Genomic DNA, 19,936 nt, shown 5'->3' on the forward strand with positions numbered 1-19,936 from the left:
CACTGCAGACCTCTGTAAACAGTCCCTCTGCAGCCTTCTTGTAGGGCCCCCTCAGGTACTGGAAGGCTGCCATTAGGCCTCACTGGAGCTTTCTCTTCTCCAGGCTGAACAACCCCAGCTCCTTCAGCTTGTCCTTGTAACATAGGTACTCCAGCCCTCTGATAATTTTTGTGGACCTCCTCTGGACCCACTCCATCAGGTCCATGTCTTAGCTGTGTTGAGAGCTCCAGAGCTGGATGTAGTACTGCAGGTGAGGTTTCATGAAGCAGAGTAGTGTTAGAATCACCTCTCTTGACTTGCTGGCTACACTTCCTTCGATACAGCCCAGGATGTTATTGGCCTTCTGGGCTGCAAGTGCATGTTGCTGGCTCATGTCTGGCTTCTCATCCACCAGAACCCCTAAGTCTTTCTTCAGGGCTGTTTTCTATCACCTCATCCCCCAGCCTGTATTGATAAAAAGGTGCAACACCTTTGGCTGTGTGTGCAGATTGTGCCATTAAACCCAAGTCAAGTTTACTGTGCTTCCTGCATTCTCCAGCTCTTTGGGCTTAAAAACTCTTTCCAAAATATCAAATTGGATTAAAACTCAAGTTTTGGTCCTAAAGTTTCAGGATGTTTCTGCAGGTTCTTCTGGTCAGACATGGAGGTATGTAGAGGGCAGACAAACCTGGGTTTGTCCTTGCCTTCAACTGTAGGCAGATCCTCCAGGACATTGGCAGAGAAGAGACTGGTCCCTCCTGCTTCCTGCGTTCTTCTGCAGGAATCTGCCAGCTTGGTTAACACTCAGGTTGTTACAGAGAGAGATCATCAGGCTGCAGGGTTTTCCTCTTTATTCTGGAAATGATAGTTAAACCTCAGTTTTTATACTGGAGAGCTCCTACTGGCTTTTACAGAGCTCCTAGTCATCATCTTCTGATAAAGAGGCACAAGCTGTGTGTCAACAGTGCTGCTGCTGCTGGCTCAGGCCCTTAGTAGTACACCTTGCTGAGCCTCAAATCCTGGTCTCTGATAGAGCTGGGGACAGTGTGGCCACTGCTGATAACAGGAGCAGCTCTATTGGCCAAAGGGTTTTGAGTTCTGAAACTCCTGTTGGCAAAATACATAATTAAGAGATTCATTTCCATTTGAACTGAATTTGCCTGAAAGACAGAAATTAAACTGTTGCAAAACCCAGTGTGTAGCTACTGTTGTGCAATTACTTGAAAATAATACGAAGAAAATGGTAGTACCCTGATGTTAGGGGAGCAGACCAAGACAGTCTGGCATAGTTCCTCATTTCAGAATTAGTGACAAATGTTGTTTGATGGCAAACTTAGGATTTATGCTTCACTGATGTGACACTTTGGCTTCGTTTATATCCTACTTGTGCTAAGTTCTGAGTTGTTGGTGTTCCTCTAGAACTGCTTTGGGCAGTTCAGTGTAAGCAAGCAAAACAAAGGGCTGCACTGGAGAAAAGTTTTCAAATGTTTCAGTGACCTTAAATAATTTTTGTAATATCCAGGCTGATTATGCAGTGAGGTAAGTCTGCTTCATAATGTGTTAAAGTGGTTTTCACAAGGCATTTCACATCTGCTTCTTACATGGATTATAGAAGGAGGCTAGAATTACTGGGCTCTTGAGTACTTCTTTTAATATTTATTATATGTCTTATTTAATGCCTTTTTTTCTTTCCTGATACTCTGATTTAAAATTCTAGGCATTCAGTGTCCCCTTTGCAAAGCTTGGATTAATCAAGGGCTTAAATGAAAACCAAATTTCAAACAAAATCCCTGTAAGTTTGATACAAATTCTTCAAAAATCAAACCCTGAAAATAATGAACTCTTTGGATTTTGTTGTTTTCAGTAGTTTAATTTTGACTGTGAATTGGTGTATTTCTGTAGCTCTCCAATAAAGTACATTTAGTGATTATCAGAGGAATACATCAACATGACTGCATTAACCTCAGACTGAATTTGGCAGCCAGTCCCCCTCAGACTGCAGATTCCATGTTGCATAAACAGCCTTAGTGGCAGAGTTTGTATTGCTCATCTTTTTTCCCTTAAATTATAATTCCCGTCTATTGAAGTCACTGGAAGAACAAAGTGGGCTTTCTCCTTTGGGGGAGGAGAGGTGAGAAATCAGACTCCTAGTTTTCAGTAAATATTTTTTAGAGCTGGAAAATAAGTCTCAGGAGATAAGTTACAATTGACTGAGGGGTGTTTCTGGCAGCTGTTGAAATTAATATTTGCAGCTGTTGTCCAACAACAGCCTTACAGTCTTGGCATTCCTCTGTAGCTGGCTGCTGCTCTCCCTGTGAATAACTATCCCGTATTTAATACTCAGATTGTGCTTTATTTAGGGATTTCATGCTGCCCCTTTGCAGCAGTTGGTGCTTCTGCTTCAACCCCACATCAACTGGTTTCAGTTAGACCCATGAGTGGAATGCTGATGAATTTAAACTGGATATATTCAAAGGCACAACTCACTGTGTGGATGGAATTCTGCAGCCAATTGAGTGTCTGTAGCCATAGGAGGATGTTAATTTAGCTACAGGGATCTTAAGCTAAAATGGTTGTTCTTGAGGTAGATGTTGAAGAGGTTTATAACCAGATAAAAGTTGGGTATATGACAGGAGGAAACCTAAAATGCTGTTTTGGGGAGAAAGATTTGCACTCCTCTTTAGAATTACATCTAACAGTCATTTTCACCTCACTCTTGTTTGCTTTCAGAGTGTTGAGGTGTCTTTAGCACCAGTTGTCTTTTATATAGCTTTAGTGAAATGAGCAAGTTTTTCGCTATTGTTTAATAAAACAGCAAGCTAACAACAAGCAACAAAGACGGGCAGCTGCAGAAATCCTCCTCTGTAGACTCCAAACCAGAGTCAGCAGAAGTTTGTTGCTACCAGGCTCAAAATGCAATACCTGCTTTAAAGTTAGGAGGAAAATGTGAACATAAAAAAAAAGAATAAAAATCAAGTTATTGACAAGTAAGAACTGACAAGTTCTGGTCTGCTGCCAAAAGAGGATAGAGACATAATAGTGATCTAGGGCAGTTCTGTGTTAACAGCCATTTGGATCCTGTTTGGGTGGAGGTGCATCCAAAACTGTTTTAAATTTAGTTATTCTATCATGTTTGAAAAATTATAGTAAAGGGAATATTTTGACATGTTGCATGGGGCTGCACATTTTAAGTATCTGCATGAATGCTGAAGGAAGTTTGAAGTCCATGAATTCATAAGATGATTTATGAATTAATAGGAGCTGTGCAGATATTCTTCTGTTTATGCCTCAAGCTGTGTATTCAGTTGCCTGTACATTATTTTTGTGCATAATCTAAAGATAAAATGATACATCTAATATTTACACATGTGTGGAAGAGAGATGTGCATGCAAGTATCTAAATAATTGTAACTCAGACTATATCAATCTTCTCCATTCTATATAGGAATAAATAATTGGCAGTTTATAGTACATTAACAATTATGCACTGAAAAGGTGGGATCCCTGCTTTGCCTCACACCCCCTCTGTGCCAATCTGGTCAGGTTTTAAAACCAGACCTGCTGTAGAATGGTTTGAGTTTGAAAGAACTTTAAATATCTAGTTCCAACACTCTACCATAGGCAGAGACGTCCTCCACCAGATCAGGGTGCTCAAAGCTTCATGCAGCCTGGTCTTAAACTCATCCCTGGACGAGGCATCCACTTCTTTGAGCAACCAGTTCCAGTGTCTCACCACCCTCATAGTATAGAACTTCTTTCTAATGTCTAATTGTCACATGTGGGTTTTGGTGTGGTTTTGCTTTACATTTTTTTGCCTCCCCTGAAATTGTGGCAAAAGATAACTCCCTGTGCCATGTTAGGGAAGATTTCAATTTGATATTCTGAAGATTATGTAATTTTGCTGTCCAGACTGAGTTTAGGACAGTCAGTTCCCAAGTCACATTCTCCCAGGAGGCTTCCCAAGGGCTCTTAGGAGAAGCAGAATCAGTGTTTGATGCACAGCTTTAGTTTGGGCCAACCAGATACTGTCTAGGCTTCAATAAGTGAGTCAGGGAGCTGAGCTCTGAAACTTACTTCCCATCAGGGATCTTCCTACAGTTATTTCTGTTGCAGGCCCTTCCTGTCGCCGTGTTGGTATTTAGGTAGCAGTAGCTTAGGCTTTGCACTTCATGTTTCTCTGTGCTCTCCCCAGCAACACCAGAAGCCACACTTACTGTCCACAGTACAGTGCAGGAGTGGAATGAAGAAAGTTTGTGCCTAGCTGCTCTCAGGGGGTTGTTGAATACAGGAGGTTTGGAATCTGATTGAGCAGTGGCTAATGCTTTTGGGGAGATGAAATGGTTCAATGTGTAAAGAAAAAAGGGTCCCAAGTAAGTTGATTTGTGTACTTCATCAAGTTGTAATTAGACTCAAATAACCACAAATACGAGTTGTTTGCTGTCTCAGTTCATTTTATTTTGGTGATGCTGTAAAGTTTTACTGAATCATTGGAGGACTGTTGATGGAGAACAAACATGTCTATTTGTGCATCTTGGTAAGATACCAACCTTTCAATTTGTATTTTTATGCCCACAGGGGACTACTTGCCCAAATCTTTAGAAGGATTATTTATCTATGAAGAAGAAGGTGCTGGGGTTCCAGGCTCTAACAGGAGAGGAAATGATGCAATAGTTGTTGAACAATGGACAGTCATTGAGGTAAATTGGTAATCATTTACCAACACTGTTTCTTACTTACATTTTCCTTTGGTTTTCCCCTCAGGATGCTTGTATCAGCACTTGATAAGCATTCAGGATTATTTCTTGAAGTCACTTACATAAGCTAAAGGCTTGAGTTCTAAAAATTAAATCAGACTTCTGTGGTCTTTGCCGGTGTGCAGAAAAGAAATATGCCACAAGAATTCTGGCCTGACATTTACAAATGTCCATAGCAACAAAGACCACTATAGAAAATGTGGGGGCTTTAAATGGATGTTTCAGACCAATTTAGACCTCATTTCAGCAAGCACAGTTCTGATGGCCGTGTGCTGAAGTGTTTGTAAATAAGGGAAAGGAAGTACAAATAAACCTAGAAATAGAACACAAAAAAATTGACAGTGAATTGACTGTAGTTCTCAGATGTATATTCCTAGTCAGATTTTACTGCTACATATGAAAGACTTCATTCTCCCAGCAAATTTACATGTAATGGTGTAGCATGGTGGAGCAATAAATCATTTGAAAACATTAAATAATCTTATGAGCTTATTGGGATGAATTAATGACATCTGAAAGTAATTGTTGTTGGAAGGGATACTAGGGGCTTACTTCAGGAATACTCAATGGTAAATACACTTATCAATGTGAAAAGAAACAGCATGAAGTTAAGACCTTGTATATTAAAACAGACTATTTTAAACTACTAGGCATTGGAATAAACTTCCAAGGGAGGTGGTGGATTCTCCTACATCAGACAGTTTCAAGGCCCTGCTTGCCCCCAGCACCCTGTCATGTCATTTGAACTATATTCTTACATTGTTAAGGTTGGACTGGATGATCCTGGAAGTCCCTTCTAACCTGGCACTCTATCAGTCTATGAAAAAACAAAATCCACAAGCCCAACCAAAACAAAAAATGCTCAACCACCAAACCCCCAAAACTTGAATATAATGCTGGCTGAGATGTTTCTTGCTCAGATGTGAACTAAAAGCCTCTAAATACATAAAGTGAGGCAGCTGTAATGGTGCTTAGACAGTTTTAGGCATTTCTTCAGCACCATGACAAGTTTGTGAAGTGAGATGTGCTTTGAATGTCTCTCAGAGTCAGAACTCATCCTTGAAGTTCCGTTCTGTCTGTTGTCTTGTCTTCTCTAGAGGAAAACTTTTTTCACTTCGAGGCTGGCAGAGCACTGGAACTGACCACCCAGGGAAGTTGTGGAGTCTCCTTCTCTGGAGACATTCAAAACCCACCTGGCTATGTTCCTGTGTGACCTATTCTAGGTGATCCTGCTCTGGCATCAGAGTTGCACTGGATGATCTTTCAAGGTCCCTTCCAACCCCTAACATTGTGATGTCAAATTTTCAGTTTGAAATACCGAATCTCCACTAAAGAACACAGGTGGATAGCATCTCTAAGGATTATCTTGTGATGAAGGATAGTCATTGTCATTTGTACAGCAATGAAATAAAACCTGTACGGAGTCTCTTTACTACTTTTTATAATTATTAATGTAGGGATGTGAAATTAAAACAGATTATGGACCTCTGTTGCACACGCTGGCTGAGTTTGGATGGCTCCTGACCTGTGTCCTGCCTACGCCAATTGTACGACATGACAGGTACCCAAACAGTGGATTACAGCATTTTTGGGGTATCAGTTTCAGAATGATCAAGGAATTACTTAAATATAAAAGGAAGAAAAATGCTGCTGATCTTAACTGCATAAAAAAACTTGAGCTGTCTTAAGTAGCATTAAACCTCTTTTTTGCCACACTGTTGTAGGACTACTGACTTCAAGTTTCGAACTGGACTATTAATGCTAATAAATTTAATATAGGTTGTTTACATCTAAACAGTAAAGATTGTATTTAGGAGGCCTTTTATCACACTCAGTCCCCAGCAACAGTGTTACTCATATGCTTCAAGTTCAAACAAGTGTTGAAATGTTTCACTGATTTAGGACCTTGGTGAATGATTTAGGCTATGTAAGAAGTCACATCATGCCAAGACAGGCAGTATTTATTGCCAAGCAGAGGGAAGAGTCTGCTAATCCAATAGGTTAATAGGCTGTTTCCCCTCTTCCTTAATGTAAACATTAAGTTGCATCTTGGGTATACTACCAAACTACTGGATTTCAACTCTTACTGTAATATTTGGGTAATTGAAGTGGCTCTGTACACATAAGAGTTAAATAGCAGACCTGGATCCCTTAGGGTGTTCCAGATTGAGTCTTTTAACCAAATATAAGCTCCCCAGTTCAAGAGGGACAGGGATCTACTTGACAGAGTACAACAGAGGGCTATAAGGATGATTAAGGGACTGCCTTATGAGGAAAGGCTAAGAGACCTGCGGCTTTCGAGTCTGGAGAAAAGAGAGGGGATTTAATCAGTGTTGGTAAATCTGAGGGCTGGGTGTCAGGAAGGGACAGCTTCTTCTCTCTTGAGCCCTGTGATAGAACAAGGGGCAATAGATACAAACTACTACTGCAAGTACCCTGCTTTCTTTACTATCAAGCTAAAAAATGGTAAAGGAAACACTGGATTTGGTGTACACCTCTGCAGCCCCTCTCCTCTTTAATTTTCTTTCTATTAGACTAAGGTTACATTTGATTTGAAAGCAAACAAATGTACTGAGGTATGGTTTAGAGTTCCTTAAGGACAACGGAAAGAGTGGGTGACTTGAGTCATCTTTGGATCCAGACCTCACTGTGTTCAATCACGACAGGGGAAAAAAGATAAAAAATCAAAGGCTTTGGGAGAGATACTGCAAGAAAGTGCAACTTTGTTCAAGTCACTGGAAATAAATCAACTTACCCATGTGAGGAGGAGGTTTTTCTGGTCAGGAAATAGGGGGTTGGGGTGTGTTTGGCTCTGGTAGGGTTTTTTTTGTTAGTTGGGGGTTTTAATAGTTGATTTTTACCAGCTGTTAAACAGTAAGGCGTGTTCTGGGTTTTTTAGGCATCTCTGTTTTCTTCCCAAGTCTATGGAATTCTGAACTTCTAAATCTCCTCCTCCCAGAGAAAAGCCCTTTTCAGAATAGGAAAGGAAAAGGCTATTCTTTAGTTCATTTCTTCAAATAAGACTTTTTCATCTAAGGTAATGAGCTTTGACCATGGTGACTTGCAAGAGGACATGACCCACTGAGCCTGGTTTTCATAAGCACCTGGAATTTTTGGCCAAAGCTTACAGCTTGAGACTAAGCCTTCAGGATCCAGATCCATCTCTTTAAAGATATAAATAGGCAATGGGACTGAGATTTTAGTAGTTGTGGTGCACTGTGGATCACAGGATGAGCAAGAAGGTTTAACCTCAAGTGTCTTATATCTCACAAGCAGTGTAACTGTGCCCATCTCTGTAGGGTTTGAACAGCAGGGTCAAGAATGTCCTGAGCAGCTGCTGGGCAGCCACCCTGAGATTATCAGTCTGTCTTTGCATGTCGATGTTTGTTCTAGTTGTGGCTTGAGATACTTCTGGAAGAAGTCTGTAAATTGTGCTTGGTGTGCCTGTAGTGTCTAAAACAGCTATTCAGTTGTCTTTAAAAAGCTGGTAGACGAGAGTTCCTAATTAGGAATTAAGAATTCTTAAGAGTCAGAAAACCATGATTCTGTCCTGAAAGGTTAAGTAGTGACAGAGAAATACTATTTTTAGGCCTTGATGGTGGTAGTTGAAGAAGAGACTGAATTCTTGGATGATTACTCTGTGTCTGATATGGAAGATGCTGTGACTGTGGTAGTGGATTATCCCAGGAATGCAAGTTAAATGTCCCGATAAAAAGGATGCTTCATGCTGCTGAACAGCTGGTCTTTTCCCAGACCTGAGATTTTGACCTCAAAATCCAGCCTGAATATGAACTGGCCTCAGAAGCATTGAAGAAAATTTTAAAAGCAGCATTTTGGGATGATCTGGAAAAGTGATTTCCCATATTTATATGAATAGAAGAATGTGTACCAAGTATATAAAGAATTTTTGTTTCCGTCTGGTTAGGATTTGAAATAGCCTAGCCTGGAAAACACCAGGCTCTCATGCCTGTTGCTATGTGGGTTTGTCATTTGAAGTTTATTTGGTGTTTTTTTTTTTTCTTACTGATGTTCTTCCCCATAAAATGTCTTTGTGCCATGTAACAGCTGAGTGTTGTGGATCATGGCGCTATTTCAGGCAGGAGCAGCAATCTGTAGGCCTATTTAATCCTACCATGGCTGAATCGTACTGGATCCAGGAAACACTTCCTTGATGTCCTGGTTTGAGTTAGAACAGCACAGCCCTAACCCATGACACTTAAACATTGGCTTTGCTGTTCCAAGTAGAGCAAGGGTAGTGGTCATAACCCTGAGACATGCAGAGTTTCTGTTTAATACAATGTTGTTTGGGACTTCTGGGGTTTTTTTGATCAGCACACTAGAAAAACCCACAGAAGTTCCCCTCTTCTGTCACTGTTTCTCTTTTTCCCAGGAATGTAAGACATAGAAACAAACAAAAAAAATGCCTATGATGCAATGTTGATGTTTTGTTGTATCCATCCTTACCCTTGGGTATTTGAATTTTGTTCACAGTCCATAAAGAACTTTTTTGACCAAAACCCACAGATCCCTAATAATCAGTGACATCCTGAATTGCATACACCTCTAACTGACTAGATAGATGTCTTCAGGACAAGAATTTGGCAGTAATTGTGCCAAGTGGAGAAGCTGTATAGCATGGATACAATTAATAGTCCTTTTAGGAGTTAAATTTAGTAGTGGAAAAAATGTTGGAAGATACTTTGCTGGTAACTTAATGCTTGTGCAGTTACTCATATGTTATTATGAGTGTGTAGAGTTTCATACATGTTTGTGGTCTGAAATAAAAAAGCTTTAGGAATAATTCAGTTTTTCATGCAACAGCTCCTCTCAACCAGGAGATATGGTATAGTCATCAGCCTGGGATAACTAATATAACTGCAAGTCTAGATTGCAATTCCAAAGGAGTTGGAATTGCAGAAATTTGGAAAGTCAGAACTGTGGCAGTGCTACTTAGTTCCTGGCTTGGTGATTTTTTTTTTTTTTTTTTGGGGGGGGGGACTTCCTACAATACAGACAAATTATTGCCCACACAGCACAAGCAGACAAAAAAATTGCTGGTGTTTTAACAGAAGAGTTTCTGTTGCTCTGCATCCCTCCTGAAAGGAGACAGCGGAAAAGGCTTGAGCAGCCTTTCTCTGCAGTGACCTTTATCTCACTGCAGTCCCTGAAGATGAGCAAGGCACATACACTGCTAACCCACTGACTTTGGGGTTATTAATAGATCATGACCAACTACTCAATCTACCTTTTCAAAATGCCCTAGGAGGCAAAGAGGGAACATGGAGCTGAGGGAAGACATGGAGTGGCTTGTTCTAAGCACTTCTCATTTAAATTCTGTGGATATCCCACTGTCACTGAGTTCTTTGTGAATGAAGCTCATAGCCCCTTTGTCGTGTACAGCATTTTAATCAGGTCAGACTTAGAAAACTGTTAATTTACTTATTGTCTACTCACCATCTTGTCCTTTCTCTGTCCTGGTAGAACTTGTATAAGCTGTAGCTTAATGTAGGGCTGTTTCCTTTCTCCAAAGGAATGCACATTGTTACAAATAAGCCACAGTCAGGCGGGGGCTGGTCTCTTCTCCCAGGCAACCAGCACCAGAACAAGGGGACACAGTCTCAAGCTGCACCAGGGGAGGTTTAGACTCGAGGTGAGGAGGAAGTTCTTCACCGAGCCAGTCATTCGTCATTGGAATGTGCTGCCCAGGGAGGTGGTGGAGTCACCGTCCCTGGAGGCGTTCAAGAGGGGATTGGACGTGGCACTTGGTGCCATGGTCTAGTCATGAGGTCTGTGTTGATAGGTTGGACTCAATGATCCTCAAGGTCCTTTCCAACCTTAGTTACACTGTGATACTGTGATACACAGGCTCTTACCCCATGCCAGGGACTGTGCTCAGCCTTCTTGTTTAGAAGAGGGGCTTCCCAGCTGATATCATCAAAACAGACCTAACTGAGGCAGGGAGAGACACCTAGCCAAATAGGAAAATGTGGGATTGCTCATTTTCTTCTGGTGACCTAAGACTGTAACACATTTTCTTTTCATGAGTACAAATAGTGAGGTAGAGACTGTCAGAGCAGGAAGCCTTAGTTTGTTCCCTGATAATCTGGCTTCAAACTGGGAGTATCTGGATTTAGATTAGCTATTAGGAAGAAATTTTACCCCCTGAGGGTGATGAGGCATTGGAACAGGTTACCCAGAAGAGTTGTGGAGGCTCCACATCTGGAAGTGTTGAAAGCCAGTTTGAATGGGGTAGGAGGTGTCTCTGCCCATGGCAAGTAGGTTGTAACTGATCTACAAGATCCCTTCCAACCCTAATGGTTCTTCTAGGTACACACCGCTTACAGCTGAACCTGAATGATACAAAGTGACAATTGCTGCCTTTAAAGTATTGAAATTCTTTTTGTTTTGGTTTGGTTTAGCGAAGGAAATCTGGCCACAAAGCAAGTAATTTTTCTTCAGAGACCTGTTATGTGGAATTCTGCTGTCCAGACACCAGAGGTGAGTACCATGTCTATGGTATCACTGTGAACAAAGTAGTGCCTCATGTAATGGTTTGGTACAGAAACAAACTAGACTTCAAAACTAATGGGAGCAAAAAAAAAAAATGGCAGAGAGGGTTTCACTTGGAACTTGTTGAAGTTTGTGGATGGCTTTTACAGCTGAACTTGTATGGTTTTTTTTCCTTTTAATTTAATCCACAGAGGAAAGCATAAGCATGCTAAAAAGCTGGGCTGTGCTCAAGTATTTATTTAGAAGTCTTCAAGAATTATTCATTGTTGTGAATCAAATGCTGGATCTTTTGCATACCCAAACAGTTTTTTTTTATCTCACTGTATTATAAGGAAATACTACCTAAACTGCTCTTGCTTCATCTGTATAAATGGTTCTAGGACTTGAACCTTTTTGCAGTCGTATTGGATCTCACTGTCTTCTTTCACCTTCTATGTAGTGTGTTACTTTCAAGTGTATTTTCTTCTGCTTAGTGTTTCTAAAATATACTCTTCCTTTGTTCTCCAGGCTTTTGCTTATCTCAAGTCTAACTTCCTCCTTACTGTGTCCACTGATAGTTACTACTTCCGTGCCTGGAAGAATTGCATTCCACGTGCACAGTTGAAGTCCTGTTTTAATTTTTGATTCTACAACCATCTCAGTTCCCAGCTAGTTCTTGTATAGTAATTTATTTCCTCACAAAACTTGAGCTCTTGCTATCTTCTCTTCAATGTGTTTCTCCTCCTTTGCTGATGTCTTTGCTCCTCTTCCATTCAGACTGTCTTCTGAATTCTGCCACTTCTTCAGGGGTCTTTTCCCCTTTAATTTATTAAATAGGTCAGTTTTCCTCATGCTTCCATGCCTATTTTAATTATTCTTTTTCCTGCTCTGTATAATAAGGGCATGGAAGACCTTTTCCATGTCAAAACATTATCTTTAACTATAAGCACCTCTTAAAACTGCCCAGACATAAGTTAGAATGGTTAAGACTTGATAAAAACTAGTTCTGCAACAACATCACGAGGATCTGATGAATCCTTTAGACTTGGTTTGAATTCAAAGTAGGAAGCATTATACTCACAATTCAAGTTCTCTGTGGTGAGGTGATCAGCAGCTTTGGTTTACACAAATGGTCTGGTTTGCAGTTCTTTTTGTGGTAGTGGGAAACCTTTGACTTAAGCATTAAGGAAACAAAAACCAGCTGATTTTGTAGCCATTTGCATCAGGATTTACTCTGTTTAAGATCTGCACAAACTTAGTACCAGAGAATGTTTTCCTTCTCCACCAGGAAATGTCAGTATGCTGAGGTCATTGTAGCATGGGATGAATAGGTAGTTCCGAGACATCTGGCACAGTAACATTTCCTTCTGTCTCTGTAATTGTGTTGGTCCCATAAACTTTTAGTTTTTTGTTTTTTCCTTCATTGGGTTTCTATTGAAATGCCTGGGTTGGCAAATAGCATACTACCTTCAGTACAGTTTAAACCCATACATTTGTTAGTAACACTTATCATACTAGTTTTGCACTCATTAGCTAGGTTCGTAGCCTCATAAAATGGTTTGGGTTGGAAGGCATCTCAAAAATCATCTAGTTCCAACCCCCCTGCCGTGGCCCAGGGACACCTTCCCCTAGACCAGCTTGATCAAGGCCTCATCCAGCCTGGCCTTGAACATCTCCAGGGACAGGGCATCCATTGTTTCCCTGGGCAACCTGTTCCAGTGTCTCGCCACCCTTCCTGTGAAGGATTTCAGGTGCTCAGCAAGCTGTTGAAATTCAGAGGCAGTAACTTTTGTTCTAGAAATGTTCCTAGATTATTTGGAATGTCCCCTGGACATTGGTGATGCAGCTGTGCAATTTTATCAAACCCTTGCAAACATTTCAGTGAAAACATTTTAAATCCTGTGATTTTGTGCTGTCTAGCCAGACATCTTCATTTTCAGTTGTGCTGCGTATCTTTTCATTGATGCTCAAATGATATTAAAGATGTTGTTCATGTCTGCAACTTGAGGCAATTTTGAAGCACAGAAATACTTCAGATATCAAAAAATGGTTTAAATTATAAAAAAAAGGAAATCTAATTGCTGCACAGATTATACTTCTTTAAGCATGGCCTGATCTTACTCTCACAGGGTCTCTTTTCTAAGGAGGATGTATTTTATGTCCTCACAGCTCATTTCTTTGCAGTCTTTTATGTTCATAGGATACCACATACGACCTGGCTTATGATTTATGTGATGGTTCAGAGGCCTCTTGGGTTGGAAAGGCTGTGCTGTCTCAGTGGGCTCTTTGTTTACCACATACCATTTGTGTGGTTTAGCAAAAGAGAGTTCAGAGGAGGAGATCCTAGGCTGAACCACACAGTGCCTGAGGATTTTCTGGTTTGTTCTTTTCTGTTTTTTCTTTATTTCCCTTCAGCAGATTTTTTTTTTTTTCTTTGTTCTCTTAGCATGGCATCCAGGCAAAGCTGATTTCCTCCTTCTCCCCAGGCAGCACTATTTCCCTTTTCTCTCATGTCCCAGTATCTCCTGTAACAACTTCATTGAGTACATTTCCTTTAGCCACAAGGGCCATTGTTCATACTGTTTTAAAAGACTTTCAGGAGGAAAAAAGCAATGTATAGAAAGGAGGTACAGAATTTGCCAGAGCATGACAAAAACAGTTGTGGTGTGGTTTTGGTTTTCAAGTGCTTGCATTTGTGCACATCTCCCTGCAAGAGTGTGTCCTCTACCCACCCCAAATACGGCTCTGTGTAGAGGCTGGATGACTCCTGGTTACCTGTCCTTCTCTTGTAGGCAGGGCTGTGTCTCCCTGACAGAGCATTTCCTGGTTTAGCAGTGCTTGTGCTGAGAGCAAGGCTCCAGGCAGACAGCCAGGGTGTTTCTGCCTTCCTGACTATACTCCTCTTGTGACTCGGGATACTGATTTGGCCTGTGGAGGAGGTGCTGCACCATCACATCTGCTAGCTCCTGATGCTGAAACAAAATAAACTGCAGAGGACCCATAGCATAGTCTGAGAGATCTGTTGTTTGCTTAAAGCAGTCTGCTTACTTCTCTTGATGTGGGTATCCATCAAGCTTCAACAAGAAGCATGTCAGGAGGTGCCAGTACTAATGTCAGACTGCACTTATACTGAGTTCTTCCTGTGCAGGCTCTGTAGTCTCCCCTCAAACTGTTGTACAGGATGGCTTGTGACTTCGGTCTGCATAGATCCACCACATGGATGGAGTGCAATTCTGAGCAAACTTGCTATTACCTGAGGTGGCCTCTGAAGGTCCTGGTGGGCAGAACTGAGAAGCTGGGCAAGTGCAGTAGTCCAGCCGTGAGGTGGATTAGTGGGAAATCTTCAAAGAGCTGCTTTTAGCATGAGTTAAGACTTGCAAATCATTCCAGATTTGCCAAGTACTATGTAAGAAACAAGCATTATTAAAGTCCTTTTACTTAGCATTCATTCTTGCTGTTTTGAATCTCAACTACATCTTGTATCTTCTTTGTCTTAAAACTTGTTGAGAACAAAAATGCATCTGGTAAAAGTTTTTGTCCAGAGGAGTTCCTCATCTAAACCAGGGCATTAAATGCTGCCTTATGTTAGAGTAGCAGCTCACCTTAAATCCAGGCATGGATCACTGCAAAGTGTTTGGGCTTTTTTTTTTTTTTCCCTTAAACTCCCCTCCTTTGTTTCCCTGAAGCTAACACTTAAACATCTTCTTGTATTTTAGAGGAAATCCTTAAGACAAGTTATTGGGGAGGAAAAAGGCAAAGTGTCCAGCAGAAGCGTTGGATTAGACACAGCTACTTCTCGCCCTGTAGAAGTTGGACAACCCTCTGATGAGTTTCACCTCTCTCCATCTAAACAATGCTGGATCAAGGAGGGATCCTCCCACTATGGAGGCTTTGCAGGCTTCAGTAGCAGTGATGCAGTGTTAAGGGAACTGGATGATGGACAGTTTGATCAGGAAGATGGAGTGACTCAGGTCACATGTATGTGATGAAGTAAGTAGCTGCATCAGATGGACATGTACAGAGTTCACACAGATGTTTAAGAACACACCCATCCTGCTTTCAGTGCCTCAGTGTAATCCTTTGAGTTCTCTCAGGCTCATTCTATGTTTGTATGTCTCTTTGTGGTGTTAATCCTACTGTAGTAATAACACTACTGCAAAATAATCTGGTTTTCTATCTCTTGAATAGAGTAACTATATGACTGGGTGCTCTGCTAACTTGTTCATGCTGTTGACAAGCAAGGAAGCAAATGCTGCAAAATAGTGACTGTTTGAATTGTGGGAGAGAGAGAAAGGAGTGAGAATGTTCAGTGTTTTCCACAGGCTGGAGGAGTGTTTTGGGTTTTGTTTGGGTTTTTTTAAAGGGTGTTGTAAATATTGGTGGGGAAAATTAACTGTCTGGTTGTCATCAAGTATTAATGTCGTTGTTTGACTTGCCTTACATGCATTCAGAAGCCTAGAGAAATATTCAGTCTTGCACTAGAGTGGGAATATTTTAAGCTCCATTCAGACTTGGTGTCTATGGAAAACTGCTGGAGGCTGGAGGCACAGGTGCTTGCTCCTGTAAATATAGCTTCACCCTTGCAGGTTTTACCAGGGTTCCTTGTACATCTGAGCCAAAAGCCATCTGAGCAGATAGCTTATATAGTGATGTACTCAGAAGTAGAAATGAAGAACCATTCAATCCTGAAAGGTCACTTGCAGTCTACTAAAAAGTAGTTTGAAAAGTTTGCTAAGAAGCGTTAACAGCACGCTGCACAGTGATGTGATCATGCAGAGGAGGAGCAAGTGGGCTAAGCTTCATGGGCAGTGTTAGATCATAGGCTCCGTACAACTATGCTGATGTTAGACAAATTCCCTCAGCTAAATGTATCTCACACTGGGTGAAGTCTATTCATCTCTATCAAAGAGCAGAAAGACAGGGGTGGTGTCCTACCAGCTGCCCTGGGGCTCTCTGTGGCCACAGTGGTGTATGCTAGCACTAAATCATAGTATTACATAAGTAGTCATGTTGGAAAAGACCTTTCAGATACAGTCCAACCAGTGACTTTGCAATGGGCGAATAAATGCAATGACAGGAACAGTGATAAACTTACTCCAACCAAGCACCCCAGGAAATGACCAGGGTGCTGGAAGTCAGACTGGGATCTTGGTGGTGGGAAGCTGTGCAGAAAGAACACTGGCAGCTGCTTATTGCAATAAGCAAGAAGTAGCTCATGAAAGATGAAAATTTCACTTACGAGAAGCAAGAGTAGTGCAAAATCTTAGTGTTATTCCAATTAGTTTTTACAGGGCAGGGGAAACCCTTTCTGCTTGCATAATTGTCATAGTGGGAGCTTGAAATTATTCATGCTTTGGAGCTGTTCCCCTGTTTTATGATGAAATTGTTGTAGGCAGGCTCATTGTTTATTTTTTTAACTTCAGAAGATCAACTCTTAACTGTTTGAAACGGGTTTGTTGTTGTTTTTTAACCCAGAAAAATCCACAGTCCTAAAGCTGAAGCCATTCCTTTGGCTCCCTTTTTGTATTGTGCTATTGAAAAGGGCAGCTTTTGTTTTCTCACTTGGATTTCTGAAGGAAAAGGCTGGCAGCTTGGCAAAAGTTTCTGAATCATGCCGGTTTGTAGAGGCGGATACCTGTAGTAGGGCAGCAGGAGGAGTGTGCACACCACAGTGAGTACCTGTAATAGCAGGCCTATGAGAAATCCTTCTTGCCAGGGCTTCTCTCCCTGCTTTCCCACCAGCATCTCAAGTTCACAGATGTGGGGAATGCTTTGCTCTACTTCTAAAATACCTTTCATGAGTTACCCAAAACTCCTGTGTGCATAATTTTGACTACTGGTGGTTCCTCCATACGAGTCAAACCTGTAAAACCACCTTTTACTGCTCCAGAACTCTAGGATATGTGAATAATCCAAGGTAAAGCTTTTAAAGTATGTCCAATTACCTTTATAAAGCATCATCTCTGCTTAGATGGTTAACAGTAGTGAATCCTGAGACAAAACTGGACTACAGCTATTTAAGTTAGTTATAGTCTAAAGTAATAAACTGAAGCTTTCTAGAATGTATTCATTGGATAAAAGAAATATTTTAACTGAGATCTTTTCCTACCAGCTGTTGAGGTTGCAGAAAATGCAAATAAATTAGTGTCTTACTAGAAGCACTTTCTGGAACAAGGGAAGAAGTTGAATATGCTCTGGATGCCCACAGGTACCCTTTGTAACATCCCTACATTTAGCAAGATAGGTGCTGCTTAAGATGAAGTAAAGCCATATGCCTTTTTGGTGGCCCTGAGTTCTAACTGGGGCTTTTGTCCTTGCTCTGGAATCTCACAGCTGTTGACTGTGCTGCACACCTGGATTTTCCTAGTCTCTTTAATTCAGTGTAAATATGCTGTTTTCTCCGAAGGTTGCCCAGGTAGGTGGTAGAAGCCCATCCCTGGAGGCTTTTAAGGCCAGGCTGGATGGGGCTCTGAGCAACCTGGTCTAGTGTGAGGTGTCCCTGCCCATGGCAGGGGGGTTGGAACTGGATGAACCTTAAGGACTCTTCCAACCCTAACAATTCTGTGATTCAAAGCCACTCAGCTATTCCTCTGTAGTTCAGGACAGCTGTGTTTTTAATGCCATGTTGCCTTACAGGAGGTGAAGTAACCCCTGCTGTAGAAACATTCATCGAGGTTGTTTTCCTAGCTTTCTGTTTAACCACACAGGGCTACATTTAGGCTGTGCACTGGAAAAAATAAAATGCAGTTCTTTACCTGGAACAAAAAATCAACATGATGGGAGCCAAGATAAAGGGATGGTAGTCTGGCCTGTATAGAGTGAGTGAGCAGCATGGAGAGAAGAGTATGAAGGGAGTAAGTTTCTCAGCATTCCTGTTTTGATGGAAGAACTCAAGGAAATTGTGGAGAGGGTAAGTAGCAGATCTGAACTAAGCAGTGGTGGCTATTCAGCTAACTTCAGGATACTGTATATAAACTGCATGGAGACTGAAAAAATCCTGACAGGAAAGACCATTGCCTTAACATCTCTTAGAGTTACGGAAGCAGAAGCTGTTGGAGACCCTGCAAGCTGGTCTGACTGCAGTCTCATCCCATTCTTGAGCTTACTGTAAGCACCAGTGCTTCATGCCTGGTGGGGGTGTGGCTGAGTGCCCTCTTGCTTTCCAAAATCAGGCAGAGTAAGCTGCTTGCTCTGCATCTGAAAGAGTTACCTGCCCTCATTCACTATCTGGAGAACACAGAATAAACCACCCATCTTCCCAGGACATGGATGCTGAAACAAAGAATTGAAAATCCTTCTGCAACACATTAAAGACGACGTTCTGGTTTGTTCTTTGTACTTAACAATTCTGAAAGCAAACTACATCTCCCTCAGAGAAGTGAGGAGGGGAGGGTGGATTTGGGGTATAAAGGATTCCAATTTAAGCTGCTTCTTTCACTGCCCCATCTTACACAAACTGGAGCGTTAAGGAACACCTTTATTGGTGTTGTGATCAGCACTGTCCTGTAAATAAAATGTTTGTAAATCAGAACAGCTGTTGAAGAGTCTGAGATGGGGTTTTGTGCTCCTACTCCTATGTGTTGTGTTTTATGCACACAGAAAATTCAATTTTCAGACAGAAGGCAACCACTGCTGTTCATAACTTCTGCAAAAGACTGTTTATTCTTTCTGATGCTTAAATTCTGTTGAGAGGAAATCCCTTTCTAATGTTTACTAGCAGGAAGAAACTATCCACTTAAAAAAAAGTTGTGCCCTGCTCCTAACTGTCAGAAGTTTATTTACATACCTGGTCAACTGTAATAAACTGCTGCTTAACTGCTGTGGGTTTTGGTCTGTAAAGTACTGTTCTTTTTGTAAAGCTGAAGATCTTCTCTGTGGTTCTGACAGGAAGCTCCTCACCATTAAAAGCACTCACAGAATCAGCTTCCAGGTTCTGGATGTTTGCGTCCTGCTGACATGAAATGGCTTAGATCACTCAAGCAGGAGTTGCCTTTCTGCAATGCTGTCTGTACAGCCATACACCACACCCACCACAAGGTTTACAGTGTGGCTTGCAGTCACCTGTTAAATACTGATTGGGTTCTCCTCCACTCTTTGAGTGCAGGCTCATGTCTGAGCATTCCCCATGCCTTCTAGTTTAGAGAACAGTGTCAGTTAGGGTTTAGATTCTTCAAAGACTAATCCCTGTATCAGAATGTAGACAAATGGTGTGAATTTAAGTGATTCCTGGCTTCAGCTGAGCATAGCTCAAGAGACAAAGAGGTGTAGAGGAAGTGGTCTGATGACATGTTCCCATCTGTTTAAGCAAATAAACTCTGACAGCACCTGTGAGAATTAAAATTGTAAAAGGAAAGCAGCACAGTCATGCTGGCTGACATCTTGCAAGATGTGAGTTAAACAGGAGCAAAACCCACAGTGACTAAGAAAAATTCATTTGGAAGTTATCTTCTCCTTCACCCTCTGATGTGCTATCATCATGTGCCCATTATGGTATCTGGAACGTCCTCTCCTTGACCTCCCTCTTTAACTGTAGCAGCAGCATTTTCTAATTTGAGAGCTGTATACATTTCAGGTCTGACTTTGAGACACTAATGACTGTTGTATTGCTTTGCTTCTGAAAGAGAAAATACAGTTTCACTTCAGCACACTGTGTAGCAGAGGGAAGAAAACCACCCCTGCTCCTGGCAGCACTCAGTCCCTGCAGTCTTGGACAC

The 19,936-nt window shown here is 41.4% G+C and overlaps 1 protein-coding gene across 4 annotated transcripts in view; it reads left to right on the top strand.

The window, feature by feature from the left end:
• RFTN2 (raftlin family member 2) overlaps positions 1-19,722 on the top strand; it is a 37,766-nt gene extending 18,044 nt beyond the window's left edge. For all 4 annotated transcript variants that reach the window (XM_068137953.1, XM_068137954.1, XM_068137952.1 and 1 more), the window contains 4 exons: positions 4,555-4,676; positions 6,191-6,294; positions 11,153-11,231; positions 14,939-19,722. In XM_068137953.1, the coding sequence (XP_067994054.1) occupies positions 4,555-4,676; positions 6,191-6,294; positions 11,153-11,231; positions 14,939-15,208 (575 nt within the window). In that variant the 3' untranslated portion in view covers positions 15,209-19,722. The remainder of the gene's footprint in view (positions 1-4,554; positions 4,677-6,190; positions 6,295-11,152; positions 11,232-14,938) is intronic.
• Positions 19,723-19,936: the final 214 nt, after the last annotated feature.

This window comes from Melanerpes formicivorus, unplaced genomic scaffold (genome assembly GCF_026170545.1).
Source record: "Melanerpes formicivorus ecotype bairdi unplaced genomic scaffold, bMelFor1.0.p_v2 SCAF_5, whole genome shotgun sequence".
NCBI lineage: Eukaryota > Metazoa > Chordata > Aves > Piciformes > Picidae > Melanerpes > Melanerpes formicivorus.